Source organism: Argiope bruennichi, chromosome 2, assembly GCF_947563725.1.
Source record: "Argiope bruennichi chromosome 2, qqArgBrue1.1, whole genome shotgun sequence".
Taxonomy (NCBI): Eukaryota; Metazoa; Arthropoda; class Arachnida; order Araneae; family Araneidae; genus Argiope; species Argiope bruennichi.
The window spans coordinates 84,090,446-84,113,144 of NC_079152.1; the positions used below are offsets into that span (position 1 = coordinate 84,090,446).

General features: G+C 28.3%; 1 protein-coding gene across 1 annotated transcript; it reads left to right on the top strand.

Moving 5' to 3' along the window:
• The first annotated feature begins 475 nt into the window (after positions 1-475).
• On the top strand, positions 476-21,964 carry LOC129958845 (sorting nexin-24-like). The gene is made up of 7 exons (XM_056071570.1): positions 476-557; positions 3,798-3,930; positions 4,404-4,487; positions 5,747-5,851; positions 5,938-6,020; positions 15,997-16,085; positions 19,191-21,964. Exons 2-7 carry the CDS (start codon positions 3,868-3,870, stop codon positions 19,259-19,261), a joined length of 495 nt encoding a protein of 164 aa, XP_055927545.1. The 5' UTR covers positions 476-557; positions 3,798-3,867; the 3' UTR covers positions 19,262-21,964.
• The last annotated feature ends 735 nt before the right edge of the window (positions 21,965-22,699 follow it).

Sequence of the window (22,699 nt, forward strand, 5' to 3'; positions counted from 1 at the left end):
ATTAGGAAATCGTAAGATTCATGAAAGAACAGTTGTGCAGGTAGACCTATTAGCCGTGAAGCCTACTGACCACTATGATAATATATTGCTGGTTCTGAAATTTGAACAGAAAGCCTTCATCACCTGACTATGTTTTAAAATTTTGGAATTTCATTAGTTTATTTGAAAATGGCATGTAGATACGATAAATTAGGTTGAATCGGTCTTCTCTTACATATTTTTTGGTTATGCTAAACCATATTAATATAATGTGTCGATTTGTCGATATCTTTTAAACCAAATCAAAGGTTATGAATTGATGAACTATTCCTGAATCTTTTGTGAGGGAAGAATGTTAGATAATATTATAGGTATATGCGCTAGAAATAGTTTTGGAAATTAACACAATTATGGAAACCTAAAACATATGTTTATTTCGCACTTCGATATAATTATTATTATATTTACTAGCAAAACCAGTATATGGCCAACATCTCAATTCCATATTTATCTCCTAATAAAGTTGTTTATATTTACAATTTTCAATCTAATCGGTTGCGGTGCACTTAGAATTTGTGGTAGGTGTTTGTTATACCTTCTGTCATTTTCTGTGATACTTGCTTATTGTCTATATATATATATATATATATATATATATATATATATATATATATATATAGAAGAGCTGTTTTAAATTTTCAAAATTGTTAGAAATTTAGAAGAATTTTTTGATGATAATTCAGGTTTTATTCCTTTGAAATCGATAATTCAGTATTTCTGTTTGGTCTTTTTTAAAATAAAAGATCGTGATAAATTAATCCTAAATTACTTTTATAATTTTTAATAACTAAATCTTTTTGATTCGTTTAGTTATAATACCTTATCACGTCATTTAAATCTTCTTTCTAAATTTTAATTGACAACTTCATCCCATAAATCTAAGAAAGTTTTAGAGGTGCAATATTTTTTGCATTATTTTCATAATAGTATTCGTCAATTTATGAAACTAATTAAAATTGTTATTCAGAGATGTCATTGAATTTTCATCCATTTTATTCTGTTTTTATCCCTGTTATAGGAATGACAAAGTGGATTGAAACAGTTCTTGTATGTTATGACTAAAATATCTCAAAAAGGGTACAAATTCGTAAACTGTTATTAGTATCAATCGTAAACTATTTGCAGTAGTCACATTCAGACATACATTTTTCTTGGGTGAATCAGGAATATGATTTCTGTATTGTACCTTACAGGTGGTTGACTTCTTTATCATGCATATATTTGTTATTTTATTCAAACAGATTTCTGTAGAGGAGATGCATTTAATTCAATATAGATTCTATCAATTTTTAAAACAGTTCAAGCAAAATATTTAAATTATTGGCATTTTTAAAATTTTTTTTAAGTCGTTTTATTTTAGTGAAATGTGTTCATAGTTTAAGAAAGTCTGCATATAAAAGTAACCTGATGTATGTTAAGATAATTTTGTTTCAAATAAATAGTGTATAATTGTGTATGTGAATGTGATAACTCAGAGCTAATAAGCTGGAGTAATGTATGATCACAGTATGTATAAGCTGGAGTAATTAATATATGATCACATCACAATGTCAGGTATGTTATTTTTTTTCCCCTACAAAAATTATCAGAGAAGAAAAATATTGTTCTAAAATACATATTAGATTTACTTCACTACATTACAAAGTTAGTACAAAGCATTCCATACTGTAGAAATATATTAGAAAGTCGATGGGAGAACTTTTGAAGTATTGTAAACCACTATTGAAACCAAATATGTAAAGGTAAAGTTAAATATAATTGTGTACAATGGATATGCCAGTTGATTTAACATACTGTTACTTTGAATAAGTGTAAAGATTGTATTTAAATCAATTTGATGTTATTATATTTCTTAGAAAATGGACATATTATATTTGTTTATTCATTGCAATCTCCAAAAGTTTAAGCTGTATCATTGTAAACAAATAAAAACTTTAGTTTATTATATATATTAGAATTATTTTATATCACAAGAATATTCTCTTTTGAATACGTTATAAAAAATATATTGCTTAAAACGAGATTCAATTTGTGTATTATAATGTTTGATGAAGCCCGCTTAGTTATTTTGGCCACACAACAATAAAGAGAAATAATACAGACCAAATACTGTTTATCAGATGTTGGTGTGTTTTTAATTATTATATGTATAGTAATGTTATTCTTAAATTTTTTATATGGAAAAATTGTACAAGATTTAATTTTTTTCTAAAATCTTACTTTAATATTGCTGAATTATTTTGTTATTAACAAAATATTTATTGTATTTATTTCAAGGTTTTTTTAAAGTATTATTTCAAAATACATTAAGAACTGTGTTTTTGTCTTTGTAATTTTTAATATAAACTTTTTTGACAAACATTCTGGCTCGTCTTCAACCATCATTGAAGTATATTTATGTTATTTTAACATTTGAATAAGTATAAACAAAAAAAACTTGCTAATTTCCTATATTATTTATTAATGGATTTTTTTAACACTTTCAAATTGAGATATGTCATGATATATTAGGAACAATTAATTTGATTGGCTATTGACAGTATTAATGGATGTCTCATCAATCACTAAAGTATTATTTTGGAATGTTAAGTACTTTTATGTACAAGTTCTAGGAAGATACTGTTTGACAAGGAATTCTGAGACGAACACATTTCGACGATTCCATCTCATTAAGGGGTGAGACGCAGAACAATGAGTGTATTTTCGGTATTCACCTTTGACCTTGGACTTCATTGTTAAATGTAAACAACTCCCCCTTTTGTCTTTCCTCTCACCCATATTTTGATGAAATTAAGCCCATCCTAACGCATGTGCAAAAGCGCAGAGGATTTTACAAAGTAGCAATTGTTGTCAAGCAATACATAGAAAAATTATTTTGAAATGAGAGTTTATGTAGGATGGCTTTAATTAATGTAACTATATAATTATATAATTTGTATTATATATTTGTATGTCAGAATTGAATTCTTATTAACACATTTCTACCAACCAATCTTACAGAAAAGACTTTTTTCCTGTTAATAGAACAAAATTGAATTTAAATTTTGTTGCATTTTAGCTCAAAAGTTCAGTTTTGTGATTACAAAATAAGAGAGGGAAAAAAAAATCCCAGAGATTTTTTAAAAGAAGGATAAGAAATACAAATATCAATTTTATTTGTATTTTTCATCTATTAATAATTTTAGGTATAAATTAAGGTATATTTTTAAAAAAATTGTTCTTGTAAGCTTAACATTTTATTTTTGAACTGAAAAGGATATAACCAGTCCTAAGAAATGGGGGAGGGGGTAGGCTAATGTTTACTTTTAAAATTAAGTAAAATCTATAAAATTAATGTTAGCCCTAATAACTCTTTTAAATGAAGAGTACATTGAAAAGATCTTGTATACTTTTATTTTAATTTTATGTGTCATGAATTTTTATACATTTCTCTTAATTGTTTATAAATTTTTATATGTATATACTTTATTTCTTCAAATTAAAAAAAAAAAAGAAAACAACTTTAGTTATAAATTTGAATCTGCAATTATTCTGAATAATTTATCATTCCTTGTTGAATTAATTTTATATTATTGGAATTATAAAGATGACAAATTCTTTAGCATATGGTATTTTGATGTTATTGAATATTCCATGCATTACATATGTGTAATATTATACATTTTTATTGTATTTGTTATTTTGATTTTTTTAAAAATTCATTTGATTAATCTATTACTTCTAGTGAATGAAAAACTTTTTCTATTTATTCTTTTTAGCAAATCACTTCAACAAGATATGTACCTTCTAATCATATCTAGTAATATGTGAACAACCAAATCTTTAAAAATGATAAGTGTCCTTATTCCAAGTTTTCGTCAAGTTCAAGGAAATCATGGAAAGCATTTTACTGTATGTAGTTGTATTCATATATTAATATAATATGAAGTGGTAGTGTGATTTTATACTACAACAATCTTAATATTTTAACAAATAAATGTAACAAAAATAATTCTAATACTTCATTTTAAGTAATATTTTTTAAATGTTAAAATCTTGATTTTTTTTTTTTGTATTTATTAAATACTATTGCTATTTTGAATACCGTAACTTTTTTAAAATTCATTTCTTAATTTTTGTTTTATCTTATCCATGTTGTGCAGTCATATTTAAAATATAAATGGTTAAATTAAGGTTAATTCTTACTTTTGCTAAATTATTAAATATGAATTGTTAGAATAATTTTAAAAATGCTGGCATTAAGCTTGTTTTTTCATTGTTTGAAACCCAATTTTAATTGCATGCCTTATTCAAATATAGATGTAGATTTTATTGTTATATGTTTTTGCATTTTTTCTTTGTTGAATTGTGCGTGCATTTAATAGGTTTTCCAGATTGAAGTATATTCATCAGGAAAATGTCATAGAATTGAACGAAGATATCGTGCCTTCCATTCTTTACACAAGCAGGTATATTTGCTAATATTATAATATATTATGAAATCTATTTAAAAGAACTGAAACTAAAAAATTTAGTGATTTTTTTTTTGTTCATCATTAAATAACTTTATTCTATTTGTAACCTAATTTTATATTTTTTTCTGTAAAACTTGTGTAATTATAATTAACGTAACGAAACCATTTGAATCAAATTTAACTATTAAACTGTTTAATTGAAATATTTTATTTTTAGAATATTTTTATTATTTATTTTGGATATGGAGTCATTGATTTTAATTTTGTTAGAAAATTTAAGTAAATTAACTTGCCTCACAAAATCATGTATTTTAGAAAATTTAAGTAAATTAGCTTGTTTCACAAAATTATGTATTTTTTCTTATAGATTTCTCATAGAAATTCTCAATTCTAAATTATGTGTTTTAACTAATTGGAATATGTTGTTATAACATTGCATTTGAGTAGAAATTCTCTTTATCGTAGATGCATATGAACCAGTTTTTATGATTTATATCTAAAATACAATCAAATGTAGCCCTATTATGAAGTCGTAATAATCTATATTCATTCCTGATTAAAATGTTGCATTGCTTCTTAATTAATAATGTTTGTTTTGTATTATTTTTAAATTTTTTTATTGTTAAAACTGTAATATTCCCTTCTTAATTAGGAATAAGAGAGGTTTATTTTAAGAAATTTTATTCAAACCAATGTAAGGTTTCCCTCAATGCCATGTTTTGATATTTAAATTATATTTACTATTTTATTTAATATTTAAATTATTATTTGATATTAAAATATCAAAGAAAAGAGAAATGTCAAAGAAAACAGTGTCAAAGAATTCATTACAATTTGTTTGCACTGATTGCTTGTATTTAATTTAGATGAATGATGAAGTATTTATTGGCTTCTTCTGTATTGCTATAAAAATCTATCCAAGTTCCTTTATTTTTGATTATTCTGTTAAGGTGAAAAACTAAGTATTTATTTTTTAAATTATTAGAAAAAAATCCACCAACTTCTCAAATTTTTTTATTTTTGATTATTCTGGTTATATCTTTTCTAAAAACAGAAACTGAGTGATATTTAGAAACGTATTCAAATAATTGCTGAAAGTACAACAAGAATATATAAATACTTTTGTAGGTTTTATTTTTTGAATTTTTGTTATTGCATGTTTTTCAAATTAATATTTTATACAAAACAGTATCTTTGAAAATGCTTCTTATTTCATTTATTTATTTCAATCTCAGATTTATATATATTTTTAGCTAAAACATATTATTCATGCTCCTGAATTTCCACCAAAGAAGGTTCGTAATTTGAACCCAAAGGTTCTTGAACAAAGAAGAAGAGGTTTGGAACATTACATTCAAGTGAGGACTTTTTAAAATATTATTTTTAAGTGTATCTTCTTAACTTGGAAGATTTTTAATAACTTAAACATTTTTCTTAAATTTAGGAACTTTTAAAGCGTAAACCAGTGCCTAAGCAGTTATTGAATTTTTTATCGCTACCCGGTGTATCCCCTGCATCTAGCTTGAAGTAAGTACTTTCTGATGTAATATTGTTTTAAATAAAAAAAGTGTAAGATTCTAAAATTGTGCAAAATGGAATATGTGTCTTTTATGTCAAATTTTTGAAATATTCTTAAAGGTCTGTTGAAAGCATTACAAAAAAAGAAAGAAAGAAAAAAAAAAAAGATGCAAGTTATGTGTATTTATAAAGAGAAATTAAGTCATAAATTTTTTATGATTTATGGTAATATCTATTTGTATTTCAATCAAAATTACCATTTCCTATTGTTACAGCTTCACGCCGATAGATGGCGTATCTGTCGAGTACAAAGTTCCTGTTAATTCTTTTTGTATCAGAACGTAGAGTGTGTAAGAACGATTCTGTGAAAGAGACGAGGCATCCAACTGTGAGAGGTGTCCTAATCTGTAGCAGTCTACATGAAGTGGCATAAAAAATGTGTCCGAAAATAAAATGGTGTTCACCAGAAAGAAATGAGTAATTATTTGTAGAGAATTACATTAAGTGGTCCGTCGAGCCGGAGTATTGAACCATCGAGAGTTTTGTGAAGTCGGCAAGTGTTTCTGTTTTGCCGCGTGTGTTTATTTGATATTGTTCTCAGTGAATTCTGAATCCTTAGAGTGATCTTCAATGGATATAAAGTGTAAATTCCTATGATTGGACTATCCGATGATTGGATTATTATGTCCGTTTTGGTTTCAGGGTAACTGTGAGTATACTTTTGTTTTCCAAATTTGTGTATTAGTTTCGTTTTTATGAGTTGCATATATTCAGAGTTCTCTTTTCAAAATGCTTTCAAAACTTAAAAAGAGTGAATTAATTGAAGTTGCCGAGGAACTAGAAATTGATATTCCTTCGGGTGCCAAAGTAGTTACTATTAAAGATTTAATTGAAAAGAGCGAGATCTATATAGATAATTATGAATTCGTAAAAACTATAGTTGAGTCAATAATTGATAGGAAAAAAGATTACGAGAAAAATGAAGCACAGAAACTAGAATTGGAAAAACTTAAACTCGCGCAATTAGAAAAACAACTTGAGCTTGCGAATTTACAAAAAGATGTAACACAAAAGGTTAATGTAACAAATAGCGATTCTGATTCTAATTTTAGCTTAGAAAGTTTGATAAAAAGTGTCAAAACTTTAACTATTCCTGTTCCTACACGAGCAGAGTCGTATAATTTATTTTTCCAATCGCTTGAAAGAGCTTTCAAAACCAAACATGTCCCAGAACAATTCAAATCAGAGATCCTATTAAATATTTTAGGCGAAAAAGTTACCAACTTAATGATATATTTAAATGAAGATGAATTGTGTATGTATGACAAATTAAAAGAATTAGTGTTAAAAGAATTTCAGTCCACCCCACAAGAAGTTTTAAATAATTTCCGTAAAGCGAAAAAACGTCCAAACGAAAGCTATATCCAGTTTGCATCGCGACTTAGTGCAGCTTTTGATTATTATTGTCAATTAAGAAAGGTAAATGATTTTAAGGGAGTTTGTGAACTCATGGTTTCGGAAAAAATATTTGATTCATTAGATCGTGAACTGCAAATTCATATTGGAGTGAAACAAGGAGAATCTTGGTATATGCCACCAGATTTGGCCAGGCATTGCGATATTTATGTATCCTCAAAATTCAAAAACGATAGTAATGTGTTTTCACGACCGCAAATTGTAAACCATTCTCAAAAATATCGTAAAGAATACAGTCCACAAAAAGCTTTTGTATCGGAAGTTAAAACTCCGAAATGTGTAATTTGTAAATCTAATGAAAATCATTCCCTGAATGTATGTCCTGTGTTCAAAAATATGATTGTTAATGAGAGAATAGAAGTCGTTAAAAATAAGCAATTATGTTTTAATTGTTTAAATCACCATAAAATTGCTAACTGTTATTCAAAATCCAGTTGCTCCATTTGCAAAAAACGACATAACACTCTTTTGCACTTGGGAAATACTCAAAGCGAAACTGAAACTCGCTCGCAAAATGCTAACGCGGGATTAAATCCAAGGTCAAATGTATTCGGTCCGCGAATTGAAAATCCTAGTCATAATTCTTCACAACTGACGAATGAGTCACCTGCTAACAGTACGCATTCATTCACTGCTACCAACTTAAATCTAAACAAAATGGTTTTATTAAGTACTGCAAATGTAATGATTCAAAATAATGTAGGAATGTTTATGAGTGCACGTGCGTTACTGGATGTTGGTAGTATGAGTCATTTCATTTCAAAACGTTTAGCCGATAAACTGAATTTGAAAAAAGAAAGACGAAACATTGTGGTTTCTGGACTAAATCAATCTTCTTCTGTTATTAACTGGATCGTAAAAACAAAAATTTCGAACGTTAGCGGAAGCTTTGAAAAGGGAATTGAGTTATTGGTAGTGCCGCATATAACAGATTGTATCCCCTCGAAACAATTTGACATTGATACGCTAGAATTAGATAGTTTCAATTTAGCGGATGTGAGTTTCAATGAACCTGGAGAGGTGGATATTTTATTAGGTGCCCAAATATTCTATGAACTTTTAAGATCGGGTCAAATTAGGTTTCCGGGAACAGACATTGTTTTTCAAAATACTGTGTTTGGGTTTGTTGCTACCGGAAGTGTTCCAATAGAAAACGAAACTACTGTTCATTGTGGGTTGGTAATAGAAGATTTGGATGCAAATTTAAGGAAATTTTGGGAAATTGAAGATGTTGAGGGGGATAAATTACAAAATGATGAGAGTTTAATATGTGAAGATCATTTCATGAAAACACATTTCAGAAATGACGATGGAAGCTATGTTGTTAAAATGCCGTTTAAAATAGACCCCCCATGTTTAGGCGAATCAAAACACATTGCTACTAAAAGATTTAATTCACTTTGGCAACGTTTGAAGAGAGAACCAGAGTATAGGCAACTATACAGCGAATTTTTAACTGAGTATGAGAATTTGGGGCATATGCAGGCAACTTGCGAAACTCCAAGGTACATTATGCCTCATCATGGCGTTTTTAGGCCAGAAAGTAGTACTACAAAATTACGCGTTGTTTTTAACGCATCAGAGGCAACGTCATCTGGACAATCGCTTAATGATAATTTGTATTCAGGATCTGTTGTCCAAGATGATTTGTTCGCTATTTTGTTGAGATTTCGGAAACATTCTATAGTTTTCACCGCCGATATAAAAAAGATGTATCGTCAAATTTGGATACATCCAGATCAGTGTGATTTACAATGTATTTTATGGAAGGATTTAGAGGATGAGAAATTACGTGTATTTAAGTTGCTCACTGTTACCTACGGAACCAAATGCGCTCCTTACTTGGCGACCAGAGTACTAAAACAAATATGCTGTGATGAGCAGAACAACTATCCTTTAGCCGCTGCTGCTGGCAAAGATTTTTACGTCGACGATATACTCAGTGGTACCGAGGATTTATCTTCTGCCATTGAACTACAAAACCAGTTAATACAATTGTTAAAATCAGCTGGTATGGAGCTTCACAAATGGAGCTCAAATAATCCTGTTTTGTTACAAAATGTCCCAACGTCGGACCGAGAATACAATTTCGATAACCCCAACTCAGCTACTTTAAAAACTTTGGGATTACAATTCAATCCTGAAAAGGATACATTTAGTTTTAGTGTTCAAAAAATTGTGAGACCTGCAACAAAAAGAACAATGCTATCGGACATATCCAGATTGTTTGATCCTTTAGGTCTCTTAGGACCTTTGATAATCACAGCGAAGATGTTCTTGCAGAAGTTGTGGATTTTGAGAATTGATTGGGACGATGAAGTTCCCTTACACTTAAATAGAGAGTGGGAAAAATTTAGTTCTGAATTGAGTCAATTGAAAAATGTAAACATAGATCGTCATGTGTTATGTTCTGAAGTTCTGAAAGTAGACCTGATAGGCTTCGGAGATGCTTCGAAAAATGCATATGGTTGTGCTGTCTACACCAGGTCTTTGTCAAGGTCTGGTGAAATAAAGGTGTCACTCTTATGCAGCAAATCTCGAGTGGCTCCCATCAAAGAAATTAGTATCCCACGTTTGGAGCTGTGTGCAGCGGATCTGCTTTCCAAGCTTACCGTTAAGGTTCTGTCATCCTTGCAACTAGACATTGATGGAGTACATTTGTACTCGGACTCCACTGTGGTGCTTGCTTGGATCAAAACTCCACCTACATCGTTGAAAACTTTTGTGGCTAATCGAGTCGCTAGGATTCAAGAGTATACTAAGAACTTCCAATGGCATTATGTAAATACTGCTGAGAATCCTGCGGACTTGATATCACGAGGAGTTTTCCCTTCAAAGATCCAACAGTTGGACATTTGGTGGAATGGACCGTCTTTTCTTTCATCTAGTAGCTGTCCAAACTTCAATGACGATCCTGGTGTCTCAGATGATGAATATCTTCTTGAGGTGAAAAGAACTGCAAAGAACTCTGAACTGAATAATGATCCTATGATTAATCTTTCCATTTGTAATATTCCTAGTTTTTTACAGTGCATATTAGATATAAGTAATAATTATAGTAAAATTGTTCGTATTTTAAGTTATGTTTTCAGGTTTGTCAAGAATCTAAAAGAAGCAGTGAAGACAACAGGTCCACTGAATGCTGAGGAATTGAACTATGCAGAGACATTTTTAATTAAAAATATCCAAATCCAAGAGTTTGCCAAAGACGTCAGTAGTCTCCAAAAACACCACTGTGTGCCTCCTGGTAGTAAATTAAAAACTTTGAATCCTTTCTTGGATTCTAAAGGATTGTTAAGAGTCGGAGGACGGTTGGGTAATAGTAATTTTAATTTTAATAAAAAGCATCAAATAATTTTGCCAAAAAGCCATAGATTAACTTTAATTATAATAGAACATTTTCATAATAAATATTTACATGTTGGTGCTTCTTCCTTGCTATATCTTGTTAGAGAAAAATTTTGGCCTCTAAATGGACGTAATAGCTGCAGAAAAATCGTTCATCAATGTATCATTTGTTTCAAAGCCCAACCAATTGCACCTTCTCAAATCATGGGCAATTTGCCCAAGGAAAGAGTGTCTCCAGATTTTGCTTTTAATTGTGCTGGTGCCGATTTCTGTGGGCCGTTTTATATTAAGAATAAGGCTCAGCGTAAAGGTGCTTTACAAAAAATTTATATTTGTATTTTTGTATGTTTTTGTTTTAAAGCTGTTCATATAGAAATTGTTTCAGATTTGACTTCTGATTCCTTTATAGCGACTTTAAAACGATTCATGGCTCGAAGAGGTAAATGTGCGAAACTATTTTCAGATAATGCTAAGAATTTTGTAGGAGCTAATAGAGAAATTAAAAAACTTCATGAAATGGTTAGCAAACCAGATGAAAAGCTGGCAGGCTATTTAGCTGCAGAAGGCATTGAGTGGAAATTTATTCCACCTAGATCCCCACACTTTGGCGGTCTTTGGGAGGCAGCTATAAAGTCATTTAAATACCATTTAAAAAGAGTTGTTAAGGGAATAAACTTAACTTATGAAGAGTTCTTAACGGTAATTGTGCAAATTGAGGGAATTTTGAATTCTCGACCACTTTGCCCCTTGTCAGCTAACGAGGACGATTTTGAGGTTCTTACTCCTGCACATTTTTTAATAAATAGGTCTTTAACCTCTTTGAATGAGCCTGATTTGACAAATTTAAAAGAAAGTCATCTCAAGAAATGGCAAAAGGTAACTAGACTTGTACAATATATGTGGAAATTTTGGCATCGTAATTATTTAAGTCAATTACAACAGAGATCTAAATGGATGTTTGACAAAAATAATGTAAAATTAGGAGATTTAGTGTTATTAATTGAAGATAATTTGCCTTGTTATAAATGGGCTATGGGTAGAATAATTAAAATTTATTATGGCGATGATAAGAAAATTCGTGTTGTTAAGATTAAAACACAGTCTAGTATTTGTAAAAGAGCCATTTCTAAAATTTGTGTATTGCCTATGGAACATAATTAATTTGTAATATTTGATGTTGAAATTTGTAAGTTTTGATTCTTATTTCTTATAGATATTTATTATTATGTATATTGTGTATTTTTTACTAGATTTGTGTAATAGTTGTAATATTGTTTATGTTATTGAGCATTGTAATCTCTTGAAACCCTGGGGTTTCAAGGTGGGGAGTATGTTACAGCTTCACGCCGATAGATGGCGTATCTGTCGAGTACAAAGTTCCTGTTAATTCTTTTTGTATCAGAACGTAGAGTGTGTAAGAACGATTCTGTGAAAGAGACGAGGCATCCAACTGTGAGAGGTGTCCTAATCTGTAGCAGTCTACATGAAGTGGCATAAAAAATGTGTCCGAAAATAAAATGGTGTTCACCAGAAAGAAATGAGTAATTATTTGTAGAGAATTACACCTATTATTTTTATTCAAAAAGTACTATTCTTCATAAAAAGGGGGGATATATTATGGAAAATGACATAATACACAATATTCTGCAACACTGTCAAATTTTAGTAGAAGACACAAAAAGAGCCAAAATTACCATGTAAAAATTCCTATTTTGATCTTCTCCTTGGCAGTAGAATTTTTCTGGTCCGTCTGATAGTTTTAATATGCTAACTTTAAGTTTAAAGATTTTTTTTAAGCATAAATTCTTACATGCATATCAGGATGTATTGTAATGTTGAATCACAACCAGGGGTGTTTGTGCTCCGGGGAAACCCCGGAATTCCGGGGATTTTGAACTTCGATACCCGGAAATTCCGGGGATCGTCTTTCAAAAGGAAGTAGAAATAATAATGAATTATTTATTTTGATCTGGGTAATTTTGTTTGCTTTGAAAGCAGAAAAACGCAAGGTCAGTGTGTGTGGTGAAAACTTTTCCTTTCTTTCTCCAAAGGCAGTGATAATGCGTGAAAAGGGGGAAAAAAACTTCTTTTTTGTTCTTTCCTTATTGCGCGTTATGACTCATTCCCCCGGTTCTCGGACATTCTCTTCTGGATTCTTTTCGGCAAGTAGGCGCGGCAGAAAAAAAAAGGGAGAGACTTCGTTCGACTAGATGTGCGATAACGTGACTCTGGGTTCAAAGGTCTTATCTCTCCTGGCGTGGCCGCTGTGTAAAATTTTCGTTTCATTTATTGATGCACGTGTAAATTTTTCGTTTCGCTTATTGAAATATTTTTTTATTTATGTACGCAAGAGAATTTCACTTTGAAATTTCAGCATATGAAACAGAAATTACCCCTTAAAAATTCATATCTAATTAGTTTTACAGCATTAGATCCAGAGCTAAGAGGTAAAACCAGTACAATATTAGCTTTTGAAAAATTATCATCTTTTATGTCCCATATTTTTAGTGATAATGAAAAGTCAAAAGTAGAAGCTGAAATAAGGTTACACCAGAGTGATATTGATATCACCAAAGAAATGCTCTACACATCTGATGAAAGTGGAAATCAAGTCAAGTGTACAATTGATAAATATTGGTCTTAAGTTTTTAATTTAAAAGATGGTTTCACAAATGATTATAAGTATCCTACATTGGCTAAATTGGTCAAAGCCTGCCTTAGCTGCTTCCATGGCCCATTAGTGGAAAGTGCATTCAACTTAATGGACACACTTGTCACTGACTATAGAACCTCTCTTAAGATTGATTCCCTAGATGCAGTGCAGACTATTAAATATGATTTAATGGCTTCTAAAGAAACCTCATGTGAAAAATATGGCTCAAAAAATCCAATGACTGATCCAATTCGCAAAGATCTCTTACTGAATATGAACAGAAGTTGGAAAACATATCAAGAGGACTTAAAAACATGTATTTCAGATGAGTCACCTATAAAAGTCTCCGAAAAACCTTCTACATTAGCAGAAAAGCAAACTGTTTCTACCTCTGCATGTGCAGTTCTCGAGGAAATTTCTTCAACTGTAAATGAGGAAAATAAAAGTCAACCTTCCTGCAATTATGAAGTTCACCACAAAAGAAAGACAAGCCCACAAACATCAGAAAATAAAAAAAAGCAGCAGAAATTAGATAATTTTTTTTAAAAGAATTAATTCATGTAATTTAAAATATTTGCATAAAATGTAGTAGTTTATATGTTTGAAAGTTTATGGTTATTAATTTTGCAAAAAAAGTAATTCATTGAACTTTTATAATTAGGTCATTCAATACTTCATAATTGTAATTTTTCATTTCTCCCCTCCCCCCCTTCTCGAAACTCCAAAATGCCGGTAGTAAGTCCGTAAAAGTTTCAGGGGATTTTTTGGGGTCCCATAAACACCCCTGCACAACTCATGTGCATTCCTCACAAAAGCCAAACATAGAAAGAGGATGGAGATTGGTACAAATCAGTTTGAAACTGAGAAGGGAAGATCTCTGTTTATTTGAATGCTATTTTAATACAATTTGCCATTTGAACTCTTAGAAGAAATGATGTTGAATGAATCAGACAGTTGATGAAATATATTATCAGAAAGAAATTTACCACCACATAATGAATACCTTTTTTTTTTTTACTAGTTTATGCATATGAATATACATACATACATACATGTATGATGCTTGTAAAATAACATCTACTTTTATGCATTGGCAATTGGTGATCATTATAAAAATATGAATAGTACTAGAATAGTAAAGTATTAAAAACTGAGGCTTAAGATAGAAAAAAATAACGGAAACAGTCAATAGTAACACAAAGTATTATTTTTATTTTTCAAATTTTCCTATCTTTATACACAGTGACTCTGTGTGTGAAAGAAAATATTCATGAATGAAATATGCATTGATGCATGTTAAAGAATTCTGACAAAGTATCTGACTTTAAAAAATGTCATTATACACCAAGTTTGACTAATTATTCTTGCTGTAATTCATACTTCATTACTTTCCAATTTTCATACATTATATGTGTTATTTGTAGACGATTCATGTCCCCTGCCCCATAAGTAGTAAATTAGTTGAAACTTTCTTGCCTTTAACTGTGACCCTGAGAATTGTTGTTTGTCTTTATATTGTATTTTATGATAGACTATTAATTTATTTTTGTATCTTAACTCAAGGTTTATATAATTATATTTTTAAATGTGAATTCCTTCTTGTGAGTTTGCACATAAAAGTAAAGATTTATTTAAAATTTGATTTCTTCTAGGCAATGAGAGCTGTGTGGTTTAGAAAAAAAAAACATTCTAATGATCAAGAATATAATAATAAATGTTTTTTAAACTGTCTAACTAATTCAACTTAACTTACTAATTGTTTAAATTTATGATTGAAAGTGTGTTTGTTGATAGAAATTACATGCAATTATGTGTACTTGAATTTTATATAAAATTATAGAATTGTAAGAATTGTGGCTGTACATAAAATTATACCTTTTATAATTTCCAAAATTTTAAATTAGTTTGTAGTTTTAGAAATCTAAAGAATTTGCGTACTCTTATATAGTTTTATCATTTATGAAAAACTGAAATATTTGAATATTGTATGTTAGAATATTTAATAATTATATGTTAGCAAATGCTTAAAATCTTCAGTTGATATTATTAATACTTCTTAAATAACCTATGTTATCAGTGTGATTTTTAATCCATGGAAGTAACAAAAAAATCATTTTTATATTCACTACAAATAAGTTATTAGCTATCAGTATAAATGCTGATGGAAATCAGCAGTAAATAATACAAAAAATTTTGATTTTGTATTAAGGTCTCCCCTTTTTTTTCCAATTCCAAGAAAGAAAGAAAAAAAAACTACAGTTGGCTTTAAATATGTTTATCATAGATATTTTTAAATTAATAGACTAATTAGGAAGCAAAGCAAATATTTCTTTCAAAATTTCTTTATATGTAATATTTTTTCTCAGAAAATTTTTATTTTTATGGATAGATTAATTTGCTTAAATTTATTATTGAAAGAAATAAACTCAATGAAGAAATTTTTGTTGTATGTATAATTTTTGTTATTGATTTTATACAATTGTTTTACTTCTGATTAAATGATTACAGCTCGTTAAATGCAGAAGAAAGCCGAGAAATAGTTCATCAACCTGTTGTGATGTATAACTCAAATTTATATGTTGATGATGACAGAACTAGTAAGCATATTTTTTAGTTTTTATCATTTTTATTTTCTTCTATTATTTTTGGTTAATTAGGTTTTATTAAAGATTTGGATAATAAGCATTCTATGATCATGATTACAAATTTTTATCACATAACTGAATAATTATATTTTGGGCTAACTAGGGCTAAATATATTAAGCTTTTGTGTTTAAAATATTTATTCTAATCATATACTATGATTGGTTTGTTAAAGAATATAATTGTTTCAAAAACAATATTCATCAACTAATCTTTAATTTACCCTATTGATTTACTATATTGTGCAATTTTAATAATGTATCTTAAATAATTTTATATTTAAAAAATGATGATTCCTTAGTTGGAAAACATGAATTCAAATTTGTAAATTATCAATTTTATTCCTATTTATCAATGTATTTTATCCAAAAAGTTTTATATTAGCCTATATTCATTTGTTTTTTCCTTCAAAACTTAGGATAATTGAAGAAAGAGAAGGGTTGAAAACATGTGGGAAACAATAAAACTAACATGTGAGGGGGGGGACATAGGAAAAGTCGAAGAGTAGCAAATTAACAGATTTGTTACTCTTTGGCTTTAGTATTCCATTTTAATGTAATGAAGCATCATCCGAAATACTGATTTAGAATTTTAAAAGAGACGTGGGATACATGCAGAAGCAGGCAAATGCTATAAGATAGTCATAATCAGAATATTTGAGGCAAATTTAATTCAATATCTAAACGGTTTATTGGAAAATATAGTTTTAAAGCAAAATTCCAAAGTCTAGCTTTTTATGGAAATCGTAGACATTTTTGACAAAATATAATCTTGTAGGCATTCTATACAATAACAAATTGGAAGATGTGAAGGTCATCGCTAATTCATTTCCAATATTATATTGCAAAGCATGTGATTTTTAACACTCACATCAGGCTTGGAATTTGCCATTTGTATTTTACACTTTATTCATTTGTACAATGTATAAAAGTCTTATCATGGTCTTCTGTTCATACTTTGCCTAAATACCATTTATCATTTTATAAAGTGCTTTGGTATTACATACAAAGTCTAGGGAAAGTATTTTACATATTCAAATAATTCTCATGTTTCATATTTTATCAAGAAATGCCTAAAAAAATTTATAAAATGTCACATTTTATGCATTATCAGTTACATATATACTTTCTACTTTTATTTATATTAAGTACCCATAATACAAGTACATGGGAATTTCATTTTATGAATACAATTTATTCCTGAATCTTATTTGTAATGAGAAACACTTGCTGAGTAAAACATTTTTTTCCATTGGATCAATGTAAAATTGGATAATGCATTCCATCCCGAGCAACAATAGCCAAAAAATTTAAAATAATGCTATTTATAATGCATGTTTCTTTTACAAAAAAGTTATCTAAAGGCATTTGTTTTTGACTACTCAACAAAATTGAATTAAAATGAGGCGCAGCATTACCATTAAATAATAATGTGCATTTGTACCATGCACATAACTACTGCCTTATAAGATTGAATCTTTTCAACATATGATTCTGCAGTTTCCCATGCTTTTACTATCTTGCTTATTTCTCTAGAAGGTTGATGCTATACTGTGGTAGTCTTATTATCTTCTCCTAATGAAATTTCCTCCACAATGTCTTGCCAAGATACAGAATACATCTCCTTCTATGCTTGTGGTTGTGCTCGAAGGCTATTAAAATGCTTCTTTCTCATATTATATTGTAAGGTGAAACAATAATGTTTATCATATTGTCTCACATTTTTGTTTTGTTGCTTCAATTAACAGTTACAATTTTACAATTCTGCATTTAATTTCGGTGGGGGTGGGGGGAAACAACCCATCAACATACAAGCATTAAACATAGACTGAATCCAGGCAGGATTCTGTATATGACATTGAGATGTCTTCTTGTCACTCATTTTATGAAACATTGCTTGTTAAGAAAGTCATTTTTTTTTAAACATTTTTTTTTCTTCTCATTACGTGAGGTGCTCATTAAGTGAAATCTGACTGTATCTAGTTAAGTTCTAGTAAACATGGTTGATGATACTTCAAATTTGTGTAACCCCAAGATGTTGCAAATTTTCTTCTTTAATATAATTCTCAGACAATCATTTACAAAAATTCAGAGAACAGAAATCAAATATGTAATCTTCATGATATTGACATAAGCAATTATTAGAATCCTTTCTAATACGCATGAATAATTCTTTTCTTATATATATATATATATATATATATATATATATATATATATTCTTATCTTATTAGATATATGTTCTTTTCTTTCATTTTTATTTCTTGTGTGTGTGTCTGTTGCAATGATCATATGTTCATCTAGTATTATTTGTTGCTGCTGCCAATAATTTCTGGTATTCTAATTTCATTTGCTCATCTTTTTAGCAATAATGCCAAAAAGTGGCAATAAGCGGAGATGCTTATTGCTCGAAAATAAAAAAATTTCAGGATTGGGTTCATTATTCAAATTGTTAACCACGTAACTGCATTGATTTCTCCATTCTTTTTAATGAAATAATACCTATTTGGGAAATGTTATTGTTTTCATTCACCTGTGATAATTCATCAGAAATTGTATATAATGCTTGAAATTCCTATAGATTACTTATAAATTTTGTATTGAACTATGACTTCCATGTTCATAGTTTTAGATATAAATAGGGACATACAATAATTTGATACATTTAGGACATGCAGACTAAAAGTTAAAGTGATTAAATGCTCATCCATTTTATTTTCTAATTTTCTATTGTTTAAATAAATGATGAATAGAAAAAAAAATGGAAATATTTTAGTAATTTTTAACTATTTATGAATTTTTAAACAATTACTAAAAGAAACTTTTAGCATGTTTTTATTTTAAACATATCAATTGTAAAAAGAAGTTCAGGATTAATAATTTTAAAATTGGATTTTTAAAAAGATTTTTTATTGTGGAATGTTGGTATTGCACAGGTTGTCGAAAATTTTATTATTTGTGTAGATATGTGTAACTAATTAATAGTTTATTACAAGCTTTGTTCAGATTTTTTTTATTACTCTAATATTAGTCAAATTAAGGGAAATATTTTATCTCTAGGTATTCTACCAAATATTGTAAGCAAAGGTCTCCTTATGGCTTTTTATTCTTCTGATGAAGATAGAGATTGAATTTGAACAAGATAAGAGCTATTTTTTTTTGTGATGAACTTACTATTCCTGTGATTGTAATTATCGTTTTAATATGAAAAAATTCGAAGTAATGAAAGTACAGTAATAACTGTAAGAGAAAAATTTAAGAATTATTTATTAATCCTGAGTTATTTCATAATTTAAAATTATTTTCTCTGAATATCTTGTACTAAAATTTACTCTCTGAATTTAATGGTGATAGCTAATAATATATTTTATGGTTTTATTTATCATTTTTGCTGTTGAGTTGTATAATTTTTAATATTTTTCTTTTTGTTCTGGTTAGTTCATATGCATTATTATAGATTCTGTGTAAATACGATGATTTCTTCAAAGTTTGTACCTCTATATTGATGAATAGTTTGTTAAGCTTGTCAATATTTGTATACATTATTTATAGAGTTGTTTTTAATTCTATATTGAAAAGGACAATCTGTGTGGCCCAATTAAAAAAAAATGTACTCAGTAATTAAATGTTTACAAATTTTATTATTTTTATTAGAGGACTCTTAAAATAGATAAATAATAAATATGTAAATATTATCAAAAATTATTTAATGAATAAGATGTTTCTATTAATCATAAATTTAGCTTTGGGTTATTGAACAAAGATCTATTATTTTTGTATGATAATTTAATTTATATTTTAAAACTGTAAATCTTCTTTTATTGATAAAATACTAATCCATTATACATAGGATTATATTTTTTTTATGGGAGGAATTAAATTCTTCCGTTTTTATTGGTGCCCTAATTTGTTTAGTTAAAATTAGTTTTTAATAGTAATTATATTAGTTTTAATAAGCCCCTGATTTTTAAATTTGTTCAATTCTTAGCTTTCTTGCAGAATTTAACTTTTTCCTAGGCAACTTGTGTAAAACTCCCCAGATCCTTTTCCACTTATTTTTATACAAATTAAAGATAAACTAAATACATTTTACTTTACATAAGAATTTATCGAACAAATTTTTATAAGTAAGACAAACAATAGGATAGATAAGCCTGTTTGTCAATACAGATTTTCTTAATTTGTGGAATTAGACTGGGCATGTCTACTCTCATTTTTTTAAAACATTGATTGCTACATAATGCTTTGATTTTATAATAGCAACTGTTAAAAACTCAATACAAATAAATAGTAGCAAATTTAATTAGAATTCTTTGATCTTTGGCTTCTTATATAATATCATTCAATACTCCTGTAAGTAAGTTGAGACTCTCCTAAGAGCCTAGGTGCACTTTTTGGGAACCACTGCAATTCAACTATATTTTTAAATCTGATTATTAGAAGAAGTTATGAAAGAGAGTTGTTGGACCTTCTAACAAAGAGTCTTACACTAATTGATGCAGTTATGCATTAGTGAACCATTTCAAAAAATTTTTAAGATAAAATTTTACATGGAAAAATTTCTAATTCTGCATATATCAAGATTTAATTGTTGCCTCAAAAGTAGTCTGTTTTACAATGGTTAATTATTTCATTTCATCATTACAAATCTTAAGCATTTTGATACAAATTCCATATCTACAAAATAGTGTTTGGTTCTTAATTGCATAACTGCTACCAATTTAAAACTCTTTGATTTTTCATAAACCTCTTAAACAAAAAGTAATAATTAAAAATATTTTATTTATAAGTTTTAAAAGTAGTTGTAGATTTAAAGAAAATAGAAACAAACTGTTAGTTATCCATTGTTCTATACATTTATCTAAATTAGGATAAGTTTTTAAAAAATAAAAGTAGAAATTTTATTAAAAGTATTAGATATTTTATCTTTTTTATATACTAAATATACTATTTGCCTTGCACTAATACTACTACTGTTGATCTCTTATGCACTTAGAATGCAAAGATCTTAACTGTGATGCTTAGTATTTTTTATGTATAGTGATATGTCTCTGTTCTTTTTCAACATGGTGATTTAACCCTATGAGCCTGAACTTGCCCTAAATTGCTCCCTTCAGCTAAACACTTATTTGGTATTTTTGGGCATATAGCTAGAGTCCAGGGGTGAGAGATAATTCACAACCAGCCATTTATAAGGAAGGGGTGATTCCATTCTGTTTTTGTGCTTGAAGGCATTACCCTGTGTTTGGAGGCATTAGAATTCTTATCCGTAACCAGGCTCATAGAGTTAACATGTGTACACAAGAATCTGCTTTATGAAACGGGTGATCATGATGTGCTTCCTACTGTATAAATGAAAATATTTATCAATAATCTCTGAACAATGTGTGAATAACATATCTTAAAAATATATTGATGTGCCTAGTTATGTATGTTTCTGGTTTTTAAGGTGAAAGGAATTTCCATATATATTTTGCTGAATATATTATAGATGCTTTTTATTATATATCTGGAGTAGAAATCATAGTAGCATCTTGTGTTTAAATATAAAAAAGTTGAGTATATAATACCTCTGCACTGATTAGAGAATTGTTCTATTCAATTGATCAGCAGATTTTCAAATTTCTTAACAAACAAAAAATGCTTTTTGAAAATCACTTAACTATGCAAAAGAAATTCATTAATTTTTATGAAATATTTTTTTATCGAGAAAGTAAAAAGAAATAACTTTACCCGAAGAATTCCCAAATTTGCTTGCACTAAGAAATTACAATTATTATTTTTTTTGTGTGTGATTAAATGTATATATTAAAAAGCAAAAAAAAAAAAAAAAATATTGCTGATTTTAAATGCTTTTATTTTGTGACAGCTTTCAAGATAAAATTTAGATTCTATCTATAAATTCAATTTCCAAGTTTTATTTTCATATGTATTTTTAATTTATTATGAAATAAATTTATGTATATACTGCATATCAGACTATTTTAAGAAACGTAAATAGCAATCAAATGTTTATGATCCAGACTTAATGAGTAAAATTTATGCAATACTTCATATGCTTATATATTTTGTGTTTTTGACTACTGTGAAAAAAACTAAAGAATTCTGAAGCACTTTTTTTCATTATTAAAAACAATATAAATTTCATTCAAAATCATCACTAAGAGGGTTTTCTCCATATTTTTTCTATGCCAGCAGCTCTTTGAAAATCCTTGATCAGTTGCTTTTTTTTCCTCTTAATGTACTTTATTATACTATTGCATTAAGTATTAATATGTTTTATCTAATTGTTTGTTGTGTAATATTTATTATTTTAATTTTAAGTAGCAAATGTTTATTTTGCAATTATTTTTTTAATCAAAGTCTTGTTCTGGTGTTTAGACAAAATAGAAGAATGTGAATGAAAAGATTGTGATTGCACAAATTTTAAATACTTGTGAGGCTATCATAATTGATTTTATATATAAAAGAAATTGTATGCTTTTTTATTATCGTTTTAATGGAACAATTTTTACTGTTTGTATACAGTTAGTGCATTTTCCTTTTAAAAAGGTAAAATTTGATACCAT